The following is a 27,594-nucleotide window of genomic DNA, read 5'->3' on the forward strand; positions in this document are numbered from 1 at the left end:
ACTTATAGAGAATCAGTATTATTAATTGTTATATCAACATACCCTCCTATACCAATAGATTTATCGAATAAAACCGGTTTCTTGTTAATATCAGATTTCTTATCAGGATCGGGTTTCTTACTAACTTACTTAAAATTAGTATTAATACTTACCCGGGATATTATAATACTAATAATAAGAAATAAAAGAAGTAAGAGTAAAAAGGTATTTCGAATAAGTAAGTAATTTGTGATATCACTAATTAGTATTGATTTGAAAGAGATATAGAAGATGTGATTCCTATTATGTATAGGCCCCTAAATGTCTATTTGTATTCAATCTAAGGAGCTAGCTAAATGAGGGAAATAGTAGGCTTTATATAGGTATTATTGAAAGAGCTAGTTTCCTTCGCTTTTGCCTAATACCTTTAATATAGTTGCTATTGTATGGAAGTCATTCCTTTGAAGTGAATTCCTTTGAGTGAATTCCCTTGTCCACACAATTGTTCTATATTATAATAATAGTTTCATAATTAAAGTTTCATTATATATCATAAATTTAGAAATAAATTAATTTTAAAATTTAAAATTTAAAAATAAAAGATTTCTTTGAATAATTTCTTTTGATTTATTAATATTTTATATATTTTAATAATCAATGTAATTTATTTCAAAAAGACTATAATATTTAAATCTTTAATGTTAATTATAAAACTTAAATTCATTTTAAGATTTATTTTTAAGTTTTTAAAAAATAATAAAAATAATTAGGAAATCTAATAAGTTATATTAAATGCAATTCTTATCACTTTTTTGATTTTTTTTATTCTTTTATAATAATATTAATATCAAAAAATCTATTAATATATTTTATAATTCTATAAATAGATTTGATTCTATCTTTATTAAACAATTATATATCAAAATTATATATTCTTTTTATTTAATCATTCAATCAATTTTTATTTTAATAATTTGAAAATTCGAAAAATTCAAATGAATACTATTATTTAATTCTCAATTTAAATTCTATTTCATATTAATGATATTCGAATTTTAAATTGATTTTTATTTTGAAATACAAAAACGTGCATATAGTAGGGGCGTGCACATAGCAGGGATATCGGTTAACTCGTCGACAATTTCATTTGCCTGCTTTGCATTACTTGCAAACAATACCAAACACTCGTAATTGACTCGAAAAAATGGAAACAAAATGAAATTTACATTCCACAATCATCCTCCCCAATTGAGCATTTGTTGACTAACCGAGGTTCATTGTGTAAGCAAATGATATCACGATTGCCCATTGGCGATGCGCATAAATGTGAAGCTATTGGCTAAAATCAAGCTGAACAATTCAGCCGAGAAATAGCTGCAGCTTTCACTGACCACTGCGGCCGGTATTGTATCACGAGGGGAAAACACTGCAGAGGTCGTTGCCATCATGACAACGGGAGTCTGAAAATTGGTTTGGATGAGGAAATGTGTATCAATAATCCAAGAAAAGTAAGTGATGCAAGATTCCTCGCACAACAGCGGTAAGAAATGATTGTTTGGTTGTCTCAGAATTTGTATCTCTAACCCTCAACCCAGCTCGAACCAGATATGAATTTTTGAACGCAGACTTGAGCAATTTAACATTCCATGAGTATTTGTTGAGTTGGATAACAACGAATGATAATTCTGGTCGTTATCAGACAGTCCTTGGATGATTGATATCGGATGCCTCAAAAGTTGTCTCTTGACTGACTCGGCACGCGGTGGCTGATTTCATTTCCCGACATTCCTCGTAAAGTATCCAGTACATTTTCTGTGCCGTCCGGTAATTTTTCCTTCCAACGAAATGAAGTTTCTTCCAATATTCTGATCAGCTTCGCTACTTCGGCAATTAGGAGTATATGGAATATCATCACTTGTAACGTGAGAGAGAAATTCATGTTCCTAGTGGGCATTAGGCGAACTTATCTACGTCTGATCATGGCGAATCCAGCAGCATTCTGTACAGATTACCTTTTAATGTATCAGATAATGTGGCCAACGCCGAGCTGCTCCTCTCGGTAGTGTAATCCGAATTTGGCGGACTTGATTCCCAAGTGGGGTTCTTGTCCCGATATGAGAAAAAATACATGGAGCGGGGTGCCACAGAGATACTGGGGGCGGAACGACAGAAGCTAAAAGGCTGCAGTCTTGCGGCCCATGATCATTGGACAATTTTGTTATAAAAGGCCTCGGAAGAATTGACCCTAGATAAGGTGCATTGGGTGCTGGGTGGCACGATTGATTAAGCCTTTGAAAAACGTTGAGCCACCGTACGCACATTGATCTGAAAGTTTGGATCCAGCTTGTTTGACGGATTTTGTCATGCTACACGTTACACACGGCTGCAGTGACTACCGGGCATGTGCCATCCATATGTTCTGTTACTATTTCCGCCATCTATACCTTTGCTTTCATCGTATTTTTATCTTTTCTTCCTTCGCTTTTGGATCTATAGGTCTCGACGTTTGATCCCGCGCTTTCAGTCGCAACCCGTTTTCCACAACCCCTCTCGATCATAACATGTATTCTAGACGTTCCTCGTATTAGATTCGTCACAGATCAACATCGTCATTCTCTTGAACCTTTATATCTTGCGTTTCATGTCTATAGCGGATGACTGTTGGAGCAATCGGATTTATTACTTCTCGGGAATATTCCAAACAAGTCAGAAAATCATATCAGTTATACCTTTGTTAAGTTTGTCAGTGAAGTTGGACAATCGCTGGGCAATCGTGCATGGTTGATCAACAATAAATACTTAGCTTATACGATAAACTGGAGTCATGTATACAACATCGACCATATAGAAGATCTTCATATCACACAAGTCAGCCTCTTTAAAGGAAGCTCGTATCTCATTGCATGATACACCATATATCTTCCCATCATGGGTTGGGTACGCATCACCCAGAATCTCTGGACATTCTAATGCTTATTAGACTTTAGGTGGAGAAGACGAATATGACCGTGGCGAAGAGCGCCGTTGGAAGACGATTCAGACTGGAATTTTCCGGGCACAGGTACGAGAGAAAAGGCTCTAGATTTTTGACAGAAGTAAGAGCTGGTCTTGCCACGTTCTTTGCTATGGCATACATCATCTCAGTAAATTCATCAATCGTATCAGGTAAGTTTTCTACCTATGCTTTGATAACTCCCCTCACATCTTTCAAGCTACCGGAGGAACATGTGTATGCGACTATCCCCCTGGATCCACGGATCCCTTCTGCTTAGATAGTTCAACGGATCCCAGTTACCAGATATGTGTTCAGGAGATCAACCAAGATTTAGTCACAGGCACGGCAGCGATCTCTGCACTGACGAGTTTTTGCATGGGTGTTTTTGCAAATATGCCGATAGCGCTGGCCCCCGGAATGGGGTTAAATGCATATTTTGCTTATCAAGTTGTTGGAATACATGGACAAGGACCCGTCTCATATAGACTAGCATTGACAGCTGTATTCATCGAAGGATTACTCTTTGTTGCGCTCTCGATACTCGGGCTCAGACAATGGCTTGCTCGCGCAATACCTCGAAGCTTGAAGATAGCCAGCGGTGCAGGCATTGGACTTTACCTCGCTCTCATCGGACTCACTTACAGTGCGGGAATCGGTGCTATCACAGGCAGTAATGCCGATGTACCTCTGCAAGTAACTGGCTGTATACCCGAGCTTATTGCTCCAGATGGAACTTGCACGTCTGGGAAAATGCGAAGTCCGACAATGTGGCTTGGCATATTCGGTGGGGGGATGTTCACAGCGTTTCTCATGATGTACCGCGTCAAAGGTGCAGTCATAGCCGGGATTCTCCTCGTCTCTATCGTTTCGTGGCCGCGCAATACTTCCGTTACTTATTTCCCTCCTACTGTCTCTGGCGATGCGGCATTCGAGTTCTTTAAGAAAATCGTCACCTTTCATCCCATTTCTCGAGTGCTAGCTGTGCAAGATTGGAATATCACGGGAGCCGGGGCTGGACAATTCGCTTCCGCACTCATCACTTTCCTTTACGTCGATATCCTTGATTGTACCGGCACGTTATATTCGATGGCTCGTTTCTGTGGGGCCATCGACGAAGACACGCAGGATTTTGAAGGCAGCGCCGTAGCCTATCTCGTCGACGCCTTTGGCATATCTCTGGGTTCCTTTGTGGGATCACCTCCTGTCACTGCATTCATCGAATCGGGTGCCGGTATCTCAGAAGGAGGCGTTACAGGACTCACGGCCGTCACTACCGGATTTTGCTTCTTCATCAGTCTTTTCTTCGCGCCAATATTCGCTAGTATACCTCCTTGGGCAACAGGCTGTACTTTGATACTCGTTGGAGCGATGATGGCACGCGCGTGCACGGAGATCAATTGGCGGTACCTTGGAGATTCTATTCCGGCTTTCTTGACGCTGGCAATTATGCCTTTTACGTATTCGATCGCTTACGGGCTCATTACTGGAATCGTTACATATACGTTACTTAATACATCGGCATGGGTGTTGGCGAAAATGTCAGGAGGAAGAATTATGCCACACGACTATGAGTTGAAAGATTACTGGACATACAAAGTTCGGGGTGGCTTATTGCCTGGTTGGGTACGCAGAGCCACACGGGGGAAGAGAGATTTTTGGCGCGAGTGGGATTTTGATGCGGAGGTGGCGGATAAAGTTGAGAGTGTGAGGGGACATAAGACGAGGGGAAGTGTGGCGAAGAGTCATAAGAGCTCGAAGAGTCATGATGTGCATGGGAGGCAGAAGGAAAATAGTGGAATGCCCAGTGTGAATATGAATGGGCATGGAGAGCGAACGTGGGAGATGCCCGAGATGGCGTTTCCGAAAAATGTTGCGGTAGGGATTGGAGAAGCGATCGGAGGAGAGGAGAGGAGGGAAAGCATGAGGACTATGAGTTCTGTTGGGAGGAGTCTGGGGAGGAGATCGTGAGCGGGAGGTTGAGGGTCAATGATGATGGATAGTTTTGGTTGGTAATGGCCAGTACTGGATACTTTCTAGGCTGGATTTAATTCACAATGATAAGAGGGATTTCGAGATACCAGATAGGAATACGGATATGGATATGAATGGCTGGCGTAGATAGATTGGGTGATTATATTATTTATAGTCCTCAAGGACTCAATCGAGAAATGTCTAGAAAACTCATGGATGGTTTACATGAATGAGTGGAAACTGATTGATGCAATGCGCTTTTCACAATATTTAAATATCTGCGAAAGAATAGGATCAATTAGCAAGGCGCAATGAATACCCAAAGACCATATTTCGGACCTATTAACTATACAAACAGCAAAAGCGACGTACATACATATCACAACCCACCTCCTCAAACCTCTCACCCAATTCCACATCCTTAAACCCATCCCTCATATTCAACAAATTATCATCATTATCATCATTATTATTATCATCATCATTATCATTATTATTATCATCATCATTATCATTATTATCATCATTATTATCATTATCATCATCATTATCATCATCATTATCATCATCATTATCATCATCATCATTATCATCATCATCATCATCATCATCATCATCATCATCATCATCATCATCATCATCATCATCATCATCATCATTATCATCATCATCACCCCAAATTCACCCAACCTCACCTCCCTTCCCATATGATCCCCAATCCCACCTCTTCCCACATCCGAGAAACAAAATGCCATGCTGGCTCAGTGGTAACGTCTGAGTATGCACGTGCCCTAAAACGGCATCTCTGCTTTACAGGCCTATGACGCGATTGTCTTCTTGCAGAATCAGTTCCGCCTGGTTTAGATTAAGGAATCTCCAAGATTCGTTGCATAGAGCGTCCTTAATTTTTTGTCAATTTTTTGGGTTTTTGGACTGGGAGGGGAATTTCTTTGGGAGGGGTGAGTGGTTGGGAGGGGGGTGCGGGCGGGTGAGGTTATATTCACTTTTGGTGGGTGGGGACTGGGTGGATGCGGGAAGATGGGATGATATGAAATGAAATGGGATAATATGAGATGAGATATTTTTGCAGGAGAGAGGGAGCATGGTATATATAGGTGTAGTCGTAGTCGTAGTCGAGAGAAATATAAATTAGTATTGGTTTGGAAGATAGGGAGGAATTTATTAAACCACAAGATAGATATATATCAAGAAGTGAGTCCAAAGTGATGCAGACAGAATACATCACTCTGCACAAACCGAAGCGCATAATTCTGTTCAATGTATGCAACAGCTTAGACTAGAAAGGCATCACATCTTTCTTTAGTAATACAGATAGAATACATAATATAATGAATTAATTATTTCAACTGGCTTGCGGATTCAAGTGTCCCCGATGGTTTCCAGATTGCGAAAAGCCTTCACTGTTGAATTGCAATGACTACAAAACAGATCTTCTCCTACCCATATCATTTCACGCCTCACTCTAGTAATATGCGTGTCAAAGTAGAGCCCCTTTGCAGAAACGATGTCGAAGCTTCCGAAGCAGTCCCTGCAAACAGCATTTATGGAGTCTGCAACGTGATCAAGTATCGTATGTCGATGTCTATGAAGTCAAGTATCGTTCTCAAAAATAGATAACAAGGCCAATGAAAAATGAACCAGAGTTTTCAGATGGGTCTTTCCTGTCATGACATGGGAAAGTAGTAAAGAAAGTGAAGAGTAGACATCGATCGTAAACAGCACTCTGGCTCTACGACGTTCAACGCCCAAGGCGTTAATTGATGATGCATCTCTACATCTATCATTTCAAAGTTGTCTGTTCGGCATACTGTCGATCGATCATAGCCTACTATGGCTAGATCCCAGGTCCATGTAGTGACGAGACTTGAAGATGTAAACGCGAGCTCATATTCAGCCTGATTACGAGCTTATTATAAGGAGCGTCAGAGTGTGTCTAAGTGTCGGACCCAACTTCCCACATTATAGAGTACAATGAAGCACCTTAACTTCGAGGTTTCTTCGTCCGTCTAATGCAGAAGTCAACATCATTGTCAAACAGCACGGCTTCGGTCTCACTGTATTTTAAACTTGTTGGAGCAAACATAATATAAGGATGATGTTCATAACTTAAAAGCGTCGCTTGTATTAGAGGAAAAAGACCAAAAACTCCTACCGATATGCCCTTCCTTCATATCATGGCCAGCTGTGCAACCTCCCAATTGTGCATATACCGAAGCATGGATGCGATCCTTTACCCATTCCCATCCCGAATTTAACCTGATGCCCTCGTCATTGCTGTCATAACATTCATTTCATTCATAAAAGTTCATCCATCCCCTCCTCTCCGTCGTATCTCTCACTTACCCAATACAAGCTTGGCCCGAGTGCGAGCAATTCCAAAAGTCAGCAAATTAACTTAAGCTAAATAAAGGAAGGTATCAATAACAGAGCATTTTCGTAAGAGTGATATTCGCCATTCGATATTCCGTATAAAGATTCGCCCGGGCCGGCTAGTCGATTCCCCTCGCCTCTACCATCTGGATCAACGCTGTCAGTAGAGCCAGTAGAAGATTTTCGGCCTAGAGCTTTTGCCTCTTCGAGCTCCATCTCATGAAGCTTTTTCTTCTTCTCAATTTCTGGGTTTGGCTGAGGGATATCGTCGTTGCCAAGTAACAAGTGTCCAGGCACTGCCTCGAATTCTCCTTCATCATCATCCCCTTCTCCCTCACTAGAATCATCCCCGCTCATGATGGGACTATCAAGCTGTGCAGATCTAGGGCTCTTCACAATCATCTCCGGACTCTGAGGTCGAGAATCAAACCCACTGGTGCTTGTCGCTTCGCTCTTACCGGAATCTATCTTTTTGAGAGGTCGGCTGCCTTCAAGGGTAAATGGTGTCAATGTGGGATCAAATTCCGCTGGTAAACCAAGAGCAGCTGCTACCGCGTGCGCTTCAATAAGGGGACCAGTTGCACTCTCGAGATTGCTTGCAACGATTGACGTTTCATGTCCGCTAACCCCACTCTCTTGTAAAATGCGAGTGTAACTTTGACGTGCCGGATCTGCATCTCGTTTTTGCTTCTTCTTTAACCTTTTATCCGTGGGTCTTACGACAACGACTGGTATGGGCGAATACTGCAAGCACCATTTTGAGAACGAGTTTCTGTTTCCCATCAAACCTTGGAACCCCCCAAGACTTCGCCCCCGAGTTCCAACGATGAGCATTGCAGGTTCGTAAATTTGGATCTGGACACCCGAATTGTTAGTAAGTGGCGATGATTATCTGCGAACACCCAACGGTCCAAACTTACCATCTTTTGAAAAGTTGTATGAACTTTGCCTATGGCATACTCCAGTACAATACTGACAGCTTTATTGTCATCGTTCTTCTTTTGTATCGCATCTAGTAGTTCTCTCGCATCCTGCTGATATTGCTTGACCTCCAGGGCTCTGTCAGTGATCAACTTCGAATCTTTGTCAACAACCCTTAAGCAGATAATTTGGTCTCCATCGTCGACGAGCTCCTCTAGCATCCATTGTAAAGCGATATCCGAATAGGAATTCTCGTCTATGCCGACCATGAAAGTCCTCGAGGATCGTTTGTATTGATATCCTTCATGTTTAGAGTTCTGAGTGTAACTTCTTGTATTCCTCTCTGTGTCTTCTGATAGCGATCCAATGCTATCGAATGAGACTTTTCCTTTAAACTTTCTGTTGTTGGGCGCCATTAGTGTCAGATTCATGTATCGCAAAGAGATATTGGGTAGTAATGTAATAAAGATCCAGATCAACCATAGAGAGCTGTCTTGCGCGATATAGAAACCAAGTGGGGTTGATCACCCGCCCCCAGATTTCGGCCGCTAGGATCCGGGAAGGAAAGCGTGGGACATAATAAAGTATACTTTGATTTGATGGTACGGCCTATTCCCACCTTCCCTTGAAACAAAACATCGTCGCACAAAGAATAAGGAAATGGGACACAACTTACGGTGGAGGAGGTGGACTCGAGCCCCTCAGACGAGGACGAGTCAGCGTCTTCTTTCCTTTCCCACCCTTCCCGTCTTTCAAGGGCCGCGGACCTCTCGAACCCCCTCTGAAGGATATGCTCGACATCGAGTTTACCCGTTGGTTAGGCGGATGATCATATTGGACATGCTCTGTGATAGATCTAAGCTTTCGAGAAGAAAAATAGTCCGAATTTGTTGGCGCAGAAATATTTGGTGAAAGGGGAGATTTGGGGGATGGCGAATCTGAGCTTCTAAAGTGCGGGGAAGTAGGAGCCGACATGGTAAGTTGTTGTTCAATTATAAATTAGACATTTGGTCTCTTTCAAGGCGACTTTATAGTAATTGTTGAATGCTTATGTCGAATGAGGTGAGCATAAGAACTTTGAGATTGTTGGTTTGAGATTTGTCAAAGTGGATGGATGAAGTGGTCCGTTCTAGGCTTCAGGCGAGAAACAGCGGTGTCGTACTAGGATTATTTAGATATTTATTATTCATGCCCAGATACTGAAGTTGAAAGATTCTGGTTAATCAGCTAAGGTATGGGTGAATCAACGATCATGTATGCATTTTGTTACGTTATTAGTAGTCTTTATGAGACATGCTGAATGCCAAGATAGTCGTCGCGCCTTCCCTTTCAGCCTTGTGAGTTGCTTACGACAGGTACAACTGTGATGGTAAAATCATGGATACTCTCTCACCCTGGAATAGCACAGCAACGCATACATATACATGGGGTTTACTTCATAATTTATTTTGATCTACTTGTAAGGCTCCTCGCCTTCGTCCATTTTTGACAAGCCATTTCGTGGATTTGTCTTTTCCACCCCCCAGTACGCCATACCAATGCCATAGAGTTGAAAGCAATATTGTCAAGAGAGATGCATGAAAGGTATTTTAGTATGTGCGAGCAAGGTTTCTGAGATACCAGTCCACCAATTTGCGGCCGACCTTTGCTTCAGAAATATGAATGAGATCCTGTAAAAATTTATTAGCAATTTTGTATTTTGCATTGATTTTTTCTAATAGACTTACTCCTTGCATGGCATAATCGAGATCGTTAGAGTTGACCACTTCTCCATCCAACAATCCATTATCAGTCCATCTAATTTGTCTGCTGCGTTGCTTGTTGACTAATAACCATCCCCTCAACTTCTCAGGTTCAACCTCCAAGAATCCAGCCAACTTCTTTACATCCATGGTGGTGTATAACCTGAGATAGGACTTCACAGTTGGGCTCCACATGTTCGTCTTAACCTCATCCATGAAGATAGATAGATGGTGCTCGAGAGGGTCGACGTTTAATTCTGGGTTGTCGAAGTCAGGAGGAGTAGGAGAGATAAACTTAGGGCATGCAGAGCGGAATAGCTCCTCAAAGATTGGGAGAGATTCAGGTCCACCGCGTTGAAGCTTAAGGAGTTGGTCACCATACTTCTCGCGGAGAGCAGTGTGGATGGTATCATCGAGACGGGTTGGGTGGAAAGCCACACAGATGGCAATGAGAGCGTACATTTGATCGTTCTTCTTGGAGATTGAGTCATACTGGGCGTTCTTTTGGAAGTTCTTGGTTCTTGAAACGTAGATCAAGATGTGGCTGAACATGCGGATGGCATCTGCGTATCTGCGCATCATCATGTATGAGAATCCTACATAGTAATAGGTAGTGAAATGAGCGGCCATGACGCGCGCAAACATAGCCTTCTTGTTAAGCTCGATATCGTCAAGTGTCTTCAAGGCGAGACTGAAATCACCGAGGAGACAATGAACTCGCAATAATCCAATGATGGAGAAGTATCCGAGCATTCTGTACAAGGACTTCGAACCATAATCACCGGCGACCGCCATAGGCTCTTCATTGCGCTTCATGGCAGCTAATTGCTCGTTGATCTGCGATCTCTGAATGAGAGAGTATAAAACGTTCAAAACACTGTAACATCCCCATGTGTTTGGCGCCTCGCGGAGGATTTGAATTTCTTCTTCATTTGTACCTTGACGTGCGACACGATTTCTGTACGAGCAGAAAGAGTTGAACTGGTAGATGAACTCGTCGATGACATCCCAAGCCCAGTAGTACTGTAGCTAGAATTAGCGTCCCATGCGAGTCTGTTGATAAATGAACAAAGAACTTACCGATGGTGGTTCGAGGTCAACTGGTCCGTCAGAGTTCAAAATGAAGTGAAACAAACTACAATAATTATCGTAGCTTGCAAACTTGACTTCCAAAGGAGCAGAAAAGTCCAAGGGTTGTGCAGCAGCAGCAAGTCTCGACTGAATATCATCCGTCTGTTGTGCCATGCTCATCGAGTTGACCTGCTCCAACTCTTCCATACCTTCATATTGAACCTGTTCTTTATAGTCGTTGGCAAGAGCCTCCTCCTCAATATCGGAGTCATCGTCCAAGGCTCGCGATGCGATGCCGCCGTTTTGAAAGGCGCTCATGATGCTGAAATTTTGCTCGGAGTCGTCGTCGAAGCAGAGTAAAAATTTAAACCCCACCACCAAAGGATTCAAAATCGAGGTTCGGTTATCGCACTAGGACACTAGGGCTAGTTAAAACAAATCTATCTCCCTAAATATTCAGCACTATTTTTCACTCTCCTAGCTTCTAATGATTGTATTTCCTTGCCGATTTTCAAAAATGATATAACTCTTTGACTATTTGTCACATTTAGAAAAATTATCTGGGAAGGCTTTCCAGCACCTGTTGTTGCAAATTGAAGGGATTTTGTTGAATTGGCGGATTAAGTTGAATTTTATGGTCACGTGTAGCTTGCTATATTGAATTCATCTCTTTGCGTGGAAATGAAAGATAAGTCGCAGACATTGCTTTTTACCCTAGATCAGCATCTAATAAGTTCGAGAGAATGTTTAATCGTCAGATTGTATTGAAACATTAGAAAGCTCTTACTGCTAGATCTGAAGTGGGCATGAAGTGGGCGTTGAAAAATGTAATGAAGTCCATTCAGGCACATTTCATGAATTTCCTCCATTGAAAGGGCTTGCTCCACAGGACATCAAAAATTCTGAATACAAAAAGTTTTTGAAGCACTTTGATATCCATGGATGTATGTGATCGTGGTTCATTACTCAATAGACTGGTAGGAAACGAGGAATATTGCTTCTAGTCTCAGGATTCAAAGCATCTATGTGTAAATGATTGCTTCATATCCCCGTGAGAGCAAGTACTTCTAGATTTCAGGCAAATCTGAACGAATTGTATCATGGTAATGCATCTTGTTTCTCAATACTAGGTACTCACTGTGGGAATCATGGAAACCAATCTACCTAATTTTCGCTTGCCTCGCTGAAATGCTCCTTTATCGGTACAAACCCACCATATTACTTCGTCACCTTCGTATCATGCGTGATAAATTTCATCCTACTGCATATACTCAACCAAAAGACTTCTGGCCTCAGAATTTAATCTTTCGTTGACGTAACCTGAAATTGCTCTGTCGTGTCGTTGATTTGCCTCTCTCAAATATGATCCCACCCAAAGCTTTACATCCGTGATCTCTGGCCATTCGTCAACTGCAACCTTCTTGCAAGTGTTAAGTTGTGTAAAGCCAACTCCGAAACTTAAGTCGTCGACATCTGCTTCAGCCACTACATCATCGGTTGTGACAGGTAGTGGTGGGTTCTCCAACAACTTGAGGAGAGCCTCACAAGTCTTAGACCAACCCTTCTTATATCTAACAGCAAATGCTTGAGAATCGGTCAGGGTCTTAGTCAAAGAGATGACGGCGATTTTGCGGTCTAGTGGTCGAGGGAATTGCTGGGTGATTGGGAGGATAATGGTCAAGTAAAGAGGCACGAATACGGTGTCTTGTACAGCATCTGATTGCTTTATAAAGAAATCTGCTCCAAGGCCTTGCTGATCCTTAGATGAGATGAGATGATAGAAACGGACAAAGCGACGCTTAAACGCTTCGGGAGGATTGCTGTTAAGGCGTGTGAACATGATGTTTAAGATCGTAGGGAAATATTGTTCAATGGCAGAGCTATCACATGTTAGAACAGAAACAATTGGTATGTTAGGAAGAGAATTAGAGTTGCTTACACATTGCACGAAATAATCAACGCTTCTAGAACATCAAAACTTTGTAGCTCAGTTCTTGATTTTCCGGCCATAAGCTTCTGGAAAATGCCAAGTATTGGCTCGAGTTGGTTATTCGCTACAAGTTCAGCAGCGCATTTAGGGATCATTGCGGAAAGCAATCTGGTCAGGGCAGGCACGTTTCCTCGAGACTCCCAAAGAGTAGGACTTAGGATTGGGGCAATCAAGTTTCTGTAGTAGTCGGAAAGTGTCGTGGACGGGTTGGCTTCCAGAAGAGCGGCGAATAGTTGGAAGACATAGGGCATGAATTCTTGACGATTGTTAGTGCAGAACCCCATCTTTGAGTGGATATTGAGCATACCTTGAACGTCGCTAGAGAGAATACCAGCAAAGGTAGGATACAGATCATTCTCAAGTTTGTCGGGTTGTGAAGGCGCCGACCATCTTTTTTCAAGTTAGCAATGAATCTTGTAAAGAATTTGTGTACATACCTGATCAAAGCACCAAAGGCTTCGAAGTGATAGTAGTAAAAGCGTGGGTTACTAGGGTTTTGGCCAATGACTTGAGTGATCTTGATCAAGTGCTGCAAAACATTATCTGCTATTGGAATAACGCCGTCCTTAATGACAATGAGCACTCTCATAACACAGCGCATGAGGAACTCATTCTCCTGAATTTTCTCGGGTGCGGCATCTTTCTCGATCAAATGGAACAAGTGATTTAAAAGGCTCTCGGCGAGTGGCAATACATCCTCCTTCCCAAAGATATGCTGGTTTGCATCGTTTGTGAGAAACAGAACTCTTTCCACAGTAATTGCGGCGTAAGTGTATACCACATAGTTCGAGGAACCTAGATTCTTGACCAGGGGTTCAAATGCCGCCTTCCATTGATCTTTGGTCAATTGACTACGGAATGTATAAAGGAATTTAATAGCATCAACCTTCAAGATCGGCTCAACATTGCTTTCCGCAAGAAGATCATTCGCGATATTCTGCTGGAAAAAGTCGACAACATTCACTAAGGGGTTTGTGGTTTTGACTCCTTGTCCTGTTGTGATGACACCCTTAGCTGCGATAGCCGAAAACAAATATACGGCGGTATCCTTAGATTTCCAATGATCGCTACCGTTTTGGGAGAATTGGTCAAGATAATGCTTGATATATCTCCCAACAACATCTGTCACAAGTGGCTCGAACTTCTCCAGAAGCTTGCGCAAGAAGTCGGTAGCTGCTCGTCTTCTGGTGTCAGCATCTGAGCCCTCCAGATCTCTTCGGATATACTCGATGGGCTCATCCTCGAATTGTTCGATATCCGTTTCTCTCAAGCTAACATTGGGCAGAATGACCTTCTCAACCACCTGACTCAGAATTTCGCCATTGTTGAAATTTTGAGCATGCTTGTCAAGACTAGCAACTGCGGTCAAAAAATGCAACGCTTTGCTAACAAGAATGTCGAATTTTGTTTCAGGTCCAATGGTTGTTAACAGACTCCAAGCACTTGTGATGAATGGCTCGCAAAGACTTCCAAATGCATCTTCATATTTCTGCATGTAAAGTGTCGAAACCTCACATATGCCAGCTTTCACGAACTCAAGAGGTCCCGACTCAGAATCGTCGTCCGTTGCCAAAAGAGGATTTTCATATGTAAGGTATTTGTGCAAGAGTTTCGATAAGTCTCCGATATTATCCTCGAAGATAGGAGGGAGATCTTGGCAAGAAAGATCGAAGAAAACTTTCATCAAAAGGTTCATCGTCTCAAAATGTTGCTTCAGAACCTCTTTATTATCCTTATTTGCTTGGATCTGCTGGTCGGTGCTCTGTGAAAGATAGATCAGCTGGTGCCTACATCTCTGAGTGGGTGGGATCTTACCGCCAGAAGCTGTACAAACGGTTGACCAAATTTTGATAGTACGTGGTTGACTTCTGTGTATAGAGCATCTGAGGCGAACAGCGGTCTCCATCTCTTGAATATTGAATGCGCGACTTCCAGTACACCATTATTGATTTTAGCGTTATTAGGAGTGAGGCGGGAAACCAAGTCCTACATAGAGTCAGTAAATACTTCAACACGCAAGTGATTCGGCACGCAAGTGACTAACATCGACCAATGTATCCCATCTGTCCCAGAAGTCTGATTCTGCAATGATACTGATAGCTTCTCCAAGTTGGGCTTGTATACTGTTCGGGACCGAGACCATGAGGCCAATTAACTCAGTCTTTATCGTGAAAACTTCATTTTGTGGAAGCTTGTAGTTTCTCTCTTCGTCCTGAAGATTTGTTAGCAGAGAATGGGAATTAGCGCGAGATACTTACCACATAGTTGTACTTAATGAAATTTTTGAAGCATAGAGCACCCGAGAGCCTCGTATTGACTGGCAGGTCATCTGCTGCAACGATGTTGAGGAGGAGGAGAGAAAATCCAGGTTTGGCTTGCTCTACTTTCAAGGCTGCCTCAGCTGTACAAAACAGTTAACAATAATTACTTTATAAATATGAGTAATATGAGTATAAAAAAAGTTCACAAACCTTGCTTATGCTGCCTTGGGTCCAAGGTAGCTTGAAGCAGAGCTGCAACTGTTTGAATATCTGAAGACATATTTAAAGAGACCGTGTGAAGATCTAATAAATAGAAATCAAGAGCTGGTGATTGACACAGAATAATGTTTGCTTGTAAACTTTCTAGAACCTAAAAAGGATGGAGGGACGGAGGTGAAGATAATCCGAGACCCGATTTATTAGGAACACAGAAAGAGCTTTATAGAATGATTCCTTGATTTCAGCTAAAGCAACAAACAATTCATGAGCTATTTGAAACCAGAACCAAAGATGTACGTTGAGTTTTCGTTGTATCCCAGAGATTTCATTCAAGCTGGTCACCACCCCCTGACATCTTTATTTTGAGATTTTTGTACTCTTATCTGATCTAGTTATTGAAGGAAACCGAGGAGTTCCCTCATTGAAGACTAGTGTCATCATCATCAATGTGCCTGGTGTGCTTCATTGATTGAAATTGGCAGCCTTGTAGCCTTATAGACCTGGCAACATTTTGATAGCCTCAGAAGTGAAGACAAAAATTTATAGAGGATATTGATGAAGTCCATCCTACACTCCCTTCTCGCATGAATACCAGGTACTTGGGACATATGTTTGTGTGTTAGCTGGCTCCTAGATACTTGTGGTGTGTATGCTACCTACTAGGTATCTCCGAAAGTTCGATTCTTCGCATTTGAATAGCCACTTCACTTCATCCACACCTCACATCCTATTTTGAAGGTTCGGTTTACTGTCGCTGCTTTACTCCATTCACTCCCTTATTCACCGTACTTCTGGGATTTTGCCCTGTTTAGCTGCTTCACTTTACGCATCCATCACCCTTTCACTATGCAACATCAATTTCCATGATTGAATAAGTACACATGTTGATTAAATTTGATAATTCGTACAAGACATATCAGACGTCCCTCATAATTTTCACTGCAATGGCTTTATCAAGATCAAGCTTTTATCGAGCCCAGATAAAGAAGTATGGGCTTGAAGTCTCTCATCAGCTGACTATCAATATCCATCTATCATATCTCATGGAGCTAAACCTAGAATGGCCTACAGTGTATAGGTCCCGAGTTTCGTTTCTCTACTGATGTGCATCTTGTTACCATGACCCTTTATAAATTCTCCATATACAATGCTAGAGACCACTTGAAAAAATAGAGCTAGCTGTCGGTTGCCTTAAAATCGGGAAACATCGTTGTCTCGGCGCTCTACAAGCATCTGCTGCCTTGTTATTTTCTTTTCGTCAACTTCGATTGCATGATTCGCACACAACACTGCAATTCAAATCTTAAAACGAAAGACATCCAAAATGTATCCCCCATTTACTAACAGATGGAATTTCGAAACAGATTCTCGAGTTCAAAGAAATCCTCGAGTTTCCAACCCTCGAGCTTCTATGCCTCCACCTGTCGGGGACGCAGCTCAGACGCCGGAACCAAGGAGCTCTAGCGGAATTGCGAGTGTATTTAAAAGCTTGACTGGCGGCAAAATTACCAAAAGCCCAAGTACGCAATCTCCAGCAACGGGTCCTTTACAGCTCGACAATGGAAGCATTCCGCAAAAGCTTAGCCATGGAGGTATACTCAACCATGAGCCAACTCTTGAACAGCTACAAGCAGGGCATAGTCTTGCAGATCGCATTCGCGCAGCGGAACATTTACGCCGTGCTGTGATTGATTTCCCCCTGGAAAATGTTGGTAGATTAGATCGAGATATTACTTGCCGCTTGCTAACTTTTTGTTAATAGGTTTCTATGATATTTATTGCAGGCAAAGATTTAATCGAACCAACTCAGCCACAACAAGCGCGAATCGCGGGGTTCGAATTGTTGACCGCTTGCGTTCAATGTACATCCTCGAATGATCCTGAAAGAGCAAGCTTTTTCCAAGTATTAAGTCATCCTGCAAATAGAGAAGATTTTAACCTACAGCTTGTATCGTTGATCGAACTATCACGACACGGGAAAGATCTCTCGGGTTTCCATTATAAATTACTCCCACTATTAACTACATGGCTGAAGGATACTTGGTCTGCAGCAACAGCAGAACGAATCTCACTCAAGAAGGCTGCCCGTCAGAGCTCCCTCCCAAAAGAGGAACAGCCTTTAGATGAGGAATCTAATCTAGCTCTTCTGTTTGTCTTCATTGCGGATATTATCAAATTCAGCTCCAACATTGTCACCGATTCAGCATCGTCCGACCTTCTTTCTCAGATTCTTGAGATTTGTACGTCATCTGCTACAGAGGCGGATCTCAAAGCATGCAATCAATTGTTTGATGCTGTCATAACGTATGGAGATATTCCAGATAGCAAGCTTCAGCCAGTTGTGAAGGTGCTATGCTCTATACATAGCTCTCTTTGGAATGTGCATCAAGACGCCTGGAGATGTATCAGCAACTTATGCAAATCCCACCACGGGCTCACAATGGTTAGAATACTGATGGAAGTTGTTGGAAAGCCGTTGTTAGACAAGTCCGATGATAAGCAATATAGCCAGAATGTTAAAGAGGTAAGGGGTGCTATATCGGCATTGGAGAAACTACTTGCAAAGGACGCAAAGAATGGTTACCCCTTGGTCCCATTCACCCTCCTCATGGCATCTCTGCGAAAGGTTCTTGAGCTAGACCGTACCTCGGTTGATTGCGATATTTTGCAGCTGATTCACTCGCTTTTCACTCATGAAGGTGGAATTATGCAGAATGTGCTTGACGAAGACTGGTCACCAATGTTTGATATTGTGTTTAGCTGCTCTAGACGTATTCCAGATCCAGTGACGAATCGGTCTCAGATATACAATACTATCAATGGAAGCCCCCCTTCCAAAGACGAAACTTCCCAGCAAAAGTTTATAACAAAAATGGGGGAACTGATTGGTGGTCTAATTATGCGCGTCGAGCAATTATTAAATTCGCCTCCACTCAACTTCGTTCAGAAAGACGACTGCATTGAATTTTTCGTCAGATCTCATACCTATCTTCCAGACACTTGCGCAAAGTTGGTCATTGATCATTTCATAGACTACAAATGTTGCTCGCCATCGGATTTACGATGGAAAAAGAACATTGACCTGATCCTTGGCGGCTTCCTTGCTGATCGGTCCCGCCCACCCGATATTCGACTGCACGCTCTGAAAGCAGTGACAGATGTATATGTTATCGTCAGCGTTACTGATCAACCGGAGATTTTCGAGGCTTTTGCGGTGACAGTCTTGGGATATGTTCGAGATGAGAAGGATATTGCAATACTGCAGGAATTCATTGATTTCGCTGTAGTGATGGCCGAACAAACTTTGGACGACAGTTTATTCCAACATGCTGTAGACATTATGAGAAGTGTGGTCACCAGTGATCGAATGCAATCACCTCTTGGATCGCCTCCAGGGACTCGTCATGGAATCTTGTCGAGCAAGTCTTCATCTTCTTATGCCGCACCTCCTATTGTGCACAGCCCTTCCAATATCGTTGTGAGAGGTTTTATTCAAATATTCATGAGGACCATGTTTACGGATGTCTCTAAGTCATTACGGGTGTTTGAAGAATTACTTGCCATCGCACAAGCTTCTGACTGCCCAACAGACTCTCGCATATCTGCTCTAAAAATGTTCTTTCGGCTTCGAGCAGACGCGATGAACAGAATTTTTCTTACGCCCTTCACAGAGTCAGATACTTTAGCCGCTTCTCTCTATCGAACAGCTGAATCTCTAGCTAAGAAGCACGCTGCAGATGAAGCCGCCCAGCAAAGTCGGTTAGCTCGAGCAGATGAATCTAATTCTCGCCTATCTCGAAGTACGTCAGGCGGTCAAGCACAGTCTCTTCCCAAACAAAGCTTCAGATTAGGCAGTGGCATGAATCGAACTTTACAGCGTAACCACCAGATGTGGATGTCACCAGACGTCGACGCCTTGCCAGACACTACAAATGGCAATGCTACTATACGCCTAGTTTCAATAATTGAAGATGTGGATCAGAAGTTCATTGCGCAAAACATGGATGCTGCAGGATTGGTTTCTGATCAAGAGAACTCACAGCACTCTGCGGCTCGAGATGCTATCGCTGAAGCAGATTCAGTACGGGAGAACAAACAGGACTCCGCGGTAGAAGCTTCCGACGATCTCTCCCGTACCTCTGTCGAGTCCGCCCATCCGGATCTGACTGATACTGAAGAGAAGGGGCCTGACCACAGCGATAACTTGAACCCTTACCAGCCACTTGTGCAGACTGTCTTGAACATTGACTCTTATCTCGATGTTCTTTGTCAGCTCCTTGATGGTGGCTGTGATTGGGAAGTTTACAGCTATATTCTTGTTCACCTGCCATCTCAGTTGACCAACCAAGCCCTTTTCAAGTCATCAATTCCTCAGATAAAGAAGCTCAGATCTTTGCTATGCGATTTGATCAGAGATAGTAGTTTTCAAGAGCCCCCAGTATCATCTGGGTTGCGCAAAGCTGACGTGGCCATTTGTCTCTTTCACGTCTTGACAATGGTCACAAGTTATAACCGAGAGTTTTCCAAAGCCGAGGAAGATGAAATTGTTAGGACCTTCTTACAAGGTGTAGGCGCGTGGGAGCGGGCTGCCAAATGCTGCATCCATGCCCTTTCGATATGCTGCCATGAACTTCCTGGATCGACTAGAAAAGCTCTTGTGACTATTCTTCAAAAGATGTCGCAGATTATCACTCAGCAACATGTCGCAATTCACATTCTAGAATTTTTGGCTTGTTTGTCCAGACTCCCAGAACTATATGCCAACTTTCGAGAAGAGGAATACCGAACTGTTTTCGCTGTATGTTTCCGATACCTTCAAAATGTACGAGATCAACCGAGCAAGGATAACAGCTCGAAAAACAACTTCCCCCGAGCTCGAGTTGCCTCGGGGCCACTTTCAACAGAAAGTAACTCGGTAGATTCAAGCGTGCAAGCAAGCAGCTCGGATGATTTACCACAGTATGTATATGCTCTTGCATATCATGTTATCATCTTCTGGTTTCTGTCCTTGAAACTCACTGATCGTGCTGGTCAAGTTGGTTGGATTGCTAAGAACCTCGTTTCGACTGATGCGAATGGAAAGGAGAAGATTGATGAGCAAGCACAAGTCACCTTGGACTATATGCAAAGAGTTGCTTATGCTGATGTGGACGAATCCTCTGCCGATCCAGACTTTATCCCAGAACTGTATGGTGAAATACTGAAAAAGCGCTGGATTATTGGCCATAGTGTTGTCACCATTGAACAGGCTACCCACAAAGGCTGGGCGCAAATCACCAAGCGCCATCCGTCAGGTACTTCTTGTTATATGGTTCGCGAAAAGTTTAGCCCGCCGCCTCCTCATCAGATTTCTCTCTCTACCGATGCTTTACGCGACGCAAAACACTCTAATGCCAATGTTGTTCTCCCCAGCCACCTCCTCCTACAATTGACCGCCTCAATTCCGCAAGGCACTGAGTTCACACGCCCAATCGCTCTTCCTGATGACGACATGACTAGGCGTGCTGTAAAGGCTCTGGATCGCAATCTTACCGTGGATGGGCACAAAGTTGGTGTCATTTATATCGGTGACAAGCAGACACAGGAAGTCGAGATACTTGCTAATATCACAGGCAGTGAGGAATACTATACATTTCTTGCAGGGCTTGCGACAGTGACCGAACTCAAGGGGGCCAAGTTCAATGCTCAGGGTCTTGACACAATGTACGGTACGGACGGAGAGAAGGTATTCTGCTGGAGAGATCGGGTTTCTGAAATAGTTTTTCACGTGACAACACAGATGCCGACAAATCTCGAGATGGATCCACAGTGCGCTCAAAAGAAGAGACATATTGGTAATGACTATGTGAATATCATTTTCAACAACTCCGGCTTGCCGTTCAAATACGACACATTTCCATCTGCTTTCAACTATGTCAACATTGTTATTGCTCCAGAATCCCGTCTCTCTTTTACCGCTGCTAGAGATCCACGACAAGGACAATTGCGAAAAGACCCATACTACAAAGTTCAAGTCATGAGCAAACCTGGATTCCCGGAGATTTCTCCTGCTGCTGAGATGAAAATTGTCAGTCTGAGGAATTTGCCGGAATTTATTCGCTTGCTAGCAATGAATGCTTCAGTCTTTTCCTCGGTCTGGGCAAATCGTGAGGGTGGAGAACACGTTTCACCATGGCGCAATCGTCTACGTGAGATCAATCGGCTCAGAGCAAAGCATGCACCAAAGCGATCTGATTCTACTCATAATTCCCCACCAGGTACATCCACTGGTGCAGTTTCCGAGGCTAAGGCCCGCGAGAGCATGACTAGTATTCGCCGGGCTTCTGTCGCCAACTTCAGTTTTCTATCTAGTTCAGTTGACGCTAGTTCTCAAAAATCGTCGGTTTTGTCTACGGCAGAACCGGACAAGGACACAATTGGGGATGAGCCAATGGTTGATAGTTTAGACTTCTCAAGATGGGCGTAATACAAAATGTGAGGCGTTGGGTTGAAACAACTGAAATGATTGGGAAATACCACAAAAGTTTTTATCTTATCTTATTTTATTCCATTGTCTTTCATTTACCAGCTGGAAGAGGCAGTTATGAGATGGTGGGGTTCCAGCTTGACATTAATCAGGTTGGTAAATTTGTATGGGCAAAGAGGGAGCATTTTTCTTTTCTTTTAGTGATTGTTTATAAACACACCGTGACATAGCTTAACATCTAAATTGAGTATTTATCTATGAATCTCGCCACATGCTCTGCCTGTAAATCAAGTTCATTGGAAATTTCAGTATGATTGCGTGGTAGAACCTACTTTTTCAATACTTCGTGAAGCCGCAACCGACCAAAGCGAACATGGTTATGTGCGCACAATGCCTAAAAAGCTTCAGGCCCGACCTTATTGACCCGAAGTCATTTGCAGAGTTCCAGTCTTCCTTGCCGATGTTTCAGAATCGGGGACATGAACTTTTTCAGAGACTTTGAAATCGACAGCTTACCCAGTCAGCATGAAAACTCCTGCATTGATAACCGGATTAGGATTTTCCATATTTAGGGAGGCAAGCTTCGTGTCGCACTCGGACAAAAAACATGTACTGTGCCCGATTCTTTCTTGTATCAGATATTGTTGACGGTGCAATGCCCATTTTATCCAGTAGCTCTCTTCTTTGAAAACTAGAATCCCAGGCTTATGGAGGACCTCGTTATTGACGAAAAGTAAAGGTAGATTGCTCTGGCCTCCAGAATTCTCAGTCATTCCAAACCTCCTCAATATCTCGCTCTCCCACCAAGCCACCCAGCCAATTTGCCCTCCCCTTCACCCTCCACCCCACCTGATCATCCCCACTGCCCAACTTCTTAATCCAACCCCCCAACGCTGCAACGACCGCACTAGCATCCTCTCTCATGACTCTGATCCAAACCTCCTTGTCCTCCGTCTTCAAAATATCGATAGAGATAGCAGAGCCATGGAGTCCCAGAAATTGCAACAGTGCTGAGGTGATATATGATTTTGCTGTAATATCATCCAGCTGTGGCTTCTTGAAAGATGAGGTCTGAAGTTCCAGATGAATGTAGGAAAAAAGTGGTGTTGTGATAGTAATGGCTTTGTGCTCGTGACTATTTTGTTTGCGTTTTGAGGGGATAGATGATGGGGGTGCTTCTTGCATTGGAGCATCCACGGTTATTTCTGTAGTTTGAACCATTTTTCTACCGCTCGAAGGAAATTATTTCCAAACTTATAATTTTTATATCAATGTTCAGAGTCCTGGTAAGATACGCGGGAGGAGATTCAGCCGTGTCGACATTTTTAGACGGCTGGTCCAAGCTTTTTTCAGCCTTGCAGCTTTCTTTGACATCGCGGACAATCTCAACCCTTTCAACTATATAAATCCTAGCCCTCCCAATTCTGGAAGCCTTCTCATTGCAACTTCAACTCCAGCCAAACAATCACGACAAACACAATGACTGAAAACTACGTACCCCCTAATCAGCAGCGCAATCTCCGCGCATGCATGGTCTGCTCAATCGTCATGACCCAAAACGTACGCATCAACCTTCCCTTTATTCTCTCCCATCTCTACTTGGTAGTCCAAAACTAACATACATATCTCTAGCGTTTCATGCGAGAAGGGTGCCCCAATTGCGAAGATTTTCTCCATCTGCAAGGATCTATGGAAGCGATCATCGACTGCACATCTCAAGTCTTCGAAGGGCTCATTACACTGGCCGATCCATCTAAATCTTGGGTCGCGAAATGGCAGCGGCTGGATGGATATGTGAGAGGTGTGTATGCGACGAAAGTCAATGGACAACTACCGGAAGAAATCGTTTCGACAATGGAGGAAGAGGCGAGGGTCAAATATATTCCGTAAGTTGTTCTGTACTGGAATGGGGGTTTATGTGATAAATTGGAGCTAACATGGATGTAGGAGAGATGGAAGTGCTACTGAAGCAGATTAAGAGATTTGAGAGATGGTTTGCAAGCAAAGGTAAGAGCTTTCGCCGTTTGGGTATGAGACGATGAGGAGTCTATATGATATTTGGCAACTTGTATAGTATTTCCTATCTTGGAGCTTGAAAGACCAAGCCATATAAAACCACATCATTGCCCTAGAGTCGTCTTTCGCCAAGCATAGGAGGACTACAGTGATCATAAACTTTGCTGATTTGTCATTAGGTCAAATACGCTTTATGGGATAGGAATTTGGATCTGGACAAAGGGTGCATAATGTTCGTAGCGTGAAGGAGTTAAAAGGAGTTTGGACATGGTATCAGAACAACTACAAAGAAATGAGACGCGGAAAAGCTCTGAAGCGTCTGATTGAATCAAGCAGCATCAAATCGCCCGATATATTATAACAGATTTAATTTCACGACCATTTGTGGAAGAATGTAGACTTCTGGGAGCCGAGTAAAATCATTGACACACAATCAATGAAGCCGAACAGAAAATCCTTGAAAAATAGGAACATCCTGCCTTGGCTCTACTACAGATGCATGTGGTATCAAATATAACGCCATATTCCTTCCACCGTAAAGTGCCTATAAATGTAACTCCGTGCAATGCCAAACCCTCATGATCGCTAGGTAACTAAAATCGTGGTCGTTTATGAGATGGTCCTCCATTTGATTGCTCCCTGCTCCTCTTGCGCTCAATTTCTTCCTTCATAATACGCTCTGCCTCGCTCATCTTTTTCGGCTGCTCAAATACAGGGGCCTTCTTGCCCCCCAGAGCATTCTTTTTAGCTGCTGCAAAAACGTTCTTTGGTTTGCTCTGGAATCCCATCTTTAAGGAAACTTTGGCTGGGGCTGGTGGCGCTGTCTCTGGATTTGGAGACTCTGCGATTTTATCATCACCAGTTGCCGGTGTCTCAGAAGGCTTGTCCTCGTCTTTTGCAGTTTCGAGAGAAGGCGCGTCACCAGCCGGCGTCTTGTTCTCCTCTGGCTCAATTATTTTGCTTTCAGGGTTTGAGACGGCAGGCTTAGCACCGAAGCTAAGCTTTATTTTCTCTCCTTCCTCTCTTTTAAGGCCCCGTTCTTGCTCATCCACCTCTGATTCTCCACGAGCTTCGGCATCTTGCATTGCTCGACGTACCTGCTCCCTGATAAGCATTTGCTCGCGCTCCTCATCACCCTTATCTTGTCTCTCTTTCTTCCTAATCGCATCTTGCCTTCTTAACGCTTCGGGTGAGTTGTCGATCCATGCTACTTGTATACCTTTATCTGTTTCCTCTACTCGACATAAACTCTCTCTGCCCAGGAATTTGGCAAACTCTGTCAAGGATGGCCATTTCGTTGAGTTCATATGAATATGCTCCTTGTTGCTGATGTATTCCTGGTAGAAATGATTCAAATTGACTTGTTTTTCGCCATGAGATGTTCGTAACAATTGTAGAAAGTCACGCTGAAATTGATTACTGAAATCGTTGATATACTTCTTGGGATCTTCTCCGATTAAGAGAATTTGTCGAACATGCGATTCAGATTGTACATGCATTTTGAAGCCATTTTCGTCGCGCATTTGTCTTTCGCAAGCCTGTTCATAATATTAGTTGGCTGATATGTATCATCGAGAATTATATACATACTTGGCAGTACCATCGTAATCGCTGGAGTCCTTTGGACTTTAACTTGTTGTTTAAAAACTTCGTTGATCCAACTTCTGCTTTCGGCATCTTGTAGACTTAAGGGCTTGGAAGATTTGCACGTTTTGCAAGTTCGAAACCAAGTTGAACTTTGATAATATTGCGGGAAGGGGAAATTCGATTGCGGATTTTAGATCAGGATGACCTGGATATCCTATTGAGAATTACTCCGGAGAATTGATAGAGTAATCGTGAGTTTTAGATGATGGCTGTTATAGTAGAAAATGATGTAGAAGTTTAATGCGCCGCCGCCGCCTCGGCCATTGTTGTAGCCTTGTGGTCTGTGCACGCCAATCATTCACTGGCACGACTGGTCTAGTCTTTCCACATCGTGCTCGCCTCCACCTCGCTTCCAGGCCAGACTTCGCTCTCCTGATTGTTCATGAGAGGATTGAACCAAGGTTTGCAGTGATATCTTTTATCCTCTCCTCTTGTGCATTGTCATGTATAGTTGATATGTTCGAAAACATTGGCTATAGCTAAGTACATCTGGGAAATCACTGAACCGACTGGACAGCGTTGTCTACTAAAAGCCGATGAAGCACGACTATACACCTTGAAGAATGCTAAGATCAGCCGAGCCGCGCCCGTAGATGGGCATTACCATAGGCCATCAGAGAACTCCCTAAATACATATATACAAGCAAGATAGTAATCATTATCAATGAGCTAAAGCCGTGGCCTTTGGGGGTGCCAATAGTTGTTTGTCATGTCCGCCGATTTATACTGGGAGAGTATCAGATATTCGGTCGGATCGAGTATCAATTCCATGTAGCTATTGACAATTACGGAGTTGCAGTTTAGATGGAAGATATATTCAACTAGAGAATGAATGAAACCTTGACTGGATAGAAATTACTCGATCTAAAGAGAGAGATAAAATTCAACTATCTACCATGTAACCATAGGATAGATTCTGTTGGTATGACAAATACGTAGGATATCAGATAGGGGGAGAAGCCAGGTCACGTGTTTCGGGTCATGCTTCTCGAGAGATATGTGAGTGTACACCTAGTAGGACCCTCCAGTTATCCAAGATGTTTCCCTTCAAGGTCGCTCTTATGACAAGACAGCTACTCCCTTGTAGTGAATCTTAGAGCTATGCTATGATAAGACTGTCCATAGCTTGAATAGTCTATTGATTTCACTATATGGTATCGGGATTTGAAAGTTGCAAATGCAATCATCAATCAGACTGAGAGAGAGTATATTGAATTCCTCAAAATGATACATGAATCTGGATTCCCGAAAGGATGTAGAGTAGGAAATTGCCCGAAAATCTGAGTACATACATGAATAAGTGAATAGAGGCCATGGATGGTTGGTATAGAACCACACACCCGCGACGATGTGAAAATCGATACGGACGGATCATCTGGAAGTTCTCGTACTTTTTCTTCAATGAATGGCGCCGGGAAGGTCTATTAATAGTATCCCGTATAGGTAGACAGCAAATGAGCGAATAAGAAAGGTTCTCTCCTCGGTAGCTCGAATTTTAATAATGCATTGCCTCAATTGTCTCCTAAACTTTTTCCTAACCTTGTACCTGACTGACCTCGCTGACCACTCAAAATGTGCTAAACTCGAGACATTCCTAGTGGATACCCTCTTCATTCCATACGATTTACCGGACCGGACTCCTTTATGAATTACTACCTACAACAATTTCAACACCTTACCTTTCACATCTTTCAATCCTCTCGTCGATAAATGTTTTACACGGTCAAAATCCCTTCGTTTCTAATCATCTTTTGAAGAACAAAATACACGGCCTCACTCGTTCGGTCGGACAATCACCTATTCCATTCAGTCGACTTTTGGGTTTCACTCGGACAACCTTGATCGAAATTTAATCGGACTATAAGAATCATCAAAACAAAACATCCATTAAACATTTACTCACCATTCATCGACGAGACGAAACA

General features: G+C 42.9%; 8 protein-coding genes across 8 annotated transcripts; 3 read left to right on the forward strand and 5 right to left on the reverse strand.

Moving 5' to 3' along the window:
* The first annotated feature begins 2,251 nt into the window (after positions 1–2,251).
* On the forward strand, positions 2,252–5,133 carry EAE98_005984 (uncharacterized protein). Its single transcript, XM_038953606.1, has 3 exons — positions 2,252–2,916; positions 2,967–3,144; positions 3,192–5,133. Exons 1-3 carry the CDS (start codon positions 2,908–2,910, stop codon positions 4,940–4,942), a joined length of 1,938 nt encoding a protein of 645 aa, XP_038810001.1. The 5' UTR covers positions 2,252–2,907; the 3' UTR covers positions 4,943–5,133.
* Positions 5,134–7,366: 2,233 nt separating this feature from the next.
* EAE98_005985 (uncharacterized protein) lies at positions 7,367–9,232 on the reverse strand (the record flags this gene model as incomplete). The annotated part of the gene is made up of 3 exons (XM_038953607.1): positions 7,367–8,191; positions 8,257–8,656; positions 8,934–9,232. 3 exons carry the CDS (start codon positions 9,230–9,232, stop codon positions 7,367–7,369), a joined length of 1,524 nt encoding a protein of 507 aa, XP_038810002.1.
* Positions 9,233–9,614: 382 nt separating this feature from the next.
* Positions 9,615–11,486, reverse strand: EAE98_005986 (uncharacterized protein). Its single transcript, XM_038953608.1, has 3 exons — positions 11,080–11,486; positions 9,985–11,022; positions 9,615–9,927 (listed from the first exon to the last, which is right to left on the reverse strand). The coding sequence occupies exons 1-3, from the start codon at positions 11,386–11,388 to the stop codon at positions 9,847–9,849; spliced, it is 1,428 nt and encodes a 475-aa protein (XP_038810003.1). The 5' UTR covers positions 11,389–11,486; the 3' UTR covers positions 9,615–9,846.
* Positions 11,487–12,328: 842 nt separating this feature from the next.
* Positions 12,329–15,601, reverse strand: EAE98_005987 (uncharacterized protein; the record flags this gene model as incomplete). Its single annotated transcript, XM_038953609.1, has 8 exons — positions 12,329–12,950; positions 13,010–13,316; positions 13,368–13,450; positions 13,498–14,822; positions 14,876–15,046; positions 15,105–15,272; positions 15,319–15,461; positions 15,532–15,601. The coding sequence occupies 8 exons, from the start codon at positions 15,599–15,601 to the stop codon at positions 12,329–12,331; spliced, it is 2,889 nt and encodes a 962-aa protein (XP_038810004.1).
* A 1,263-nt stretch (positions 15,602–16,864) lies between these two features.
* On the forward strand, positions 16,865–22,272 carry EAE98_005988 (uncharacterized protein; the record flags this gene model as incomplete). The annotated part of the gene is made up of 2 exons (XM_038953610.1): positions 16,865–17,248; positions 17,303–22,272. 2 exons carry the CDS (start codon positions 16,865–16,867, stop codon positions 22,004–22,006), a joined length of 5,088 nt encoding a protein of 1,695 aa, XP_038810005.1. The 3' UTR covers positions 22,007–22,272.
* A 499-nt stretch (positions 22,273–22,771) lies between these two features.
* EAE98_005989 (uncharacterized protein) lies at positions 22,772–23,227 on the reverse strand (the record flags this gene model as incomplete). Its single annotated transcript, XM_038953611.1, has 1 exon — positions 22,772–23,227. The coding sequence occupies one exon, from the start codon at positions 23,225–23,227 to the stop codon at positions 22,772–22,774; it is 456 nt and encodes a 151-aa protein (XP_038810006.1).
* A 258-nt stretch (positions 23,228–23,485) lies between these two features.
* Positions 23,486–23,984, forward strand: EAE98_005990 (uncharacterized protein; the record flags this gene model as incomplete). The annotated part of the gene is made up of 3 exons (XM_038953612.1): positions 23,486–23,566; positions 23,639–23,892; positions 23,954–23,984. 3 exons carry the CDS (start codon positions 23,486–23,488, stop codon positions 23,982–23,984), a joined length of 366 nt encoding a protein of 121 aa, XP_038810007.1.
* A 631-nt stretch (positions 23,985–24,615) lies between these two features.
* On the reverse strand, positions 24,616–25,699 carry EAE98_005991 (uncharacterized protein; the record flags this gene model as incomplete). The annotated part of the gene is made up of 2 exons (XM_038953613.1): positions 24,616–25,560; positions 25,613–25,699. 2 exons carry the CDS (start codon positions 25,697–25,699, stop codon positions 24,616–24,618), a joined length of 1,032 nt encoding a protein of 343 aa, XP_038810008.1.
* Positions 25,700–27,594: the final 1,895 nt, after the last annotated feature.

The sequence above is a fragment of the Botrytis deweyae genome, assembly GCF_014898535.1.
Source record: "Botrytis deweyae strain B1 chromosome Unknown BDEW_012, whole genome shotgun sequence".
Classification (NCBI taxonomy): Eukaryota; Fungi; Ascomycota; class Leotiomycetes; order Helotiales; family Sclerotiniaceae; genus Botrytis; species Botrytis deweyae.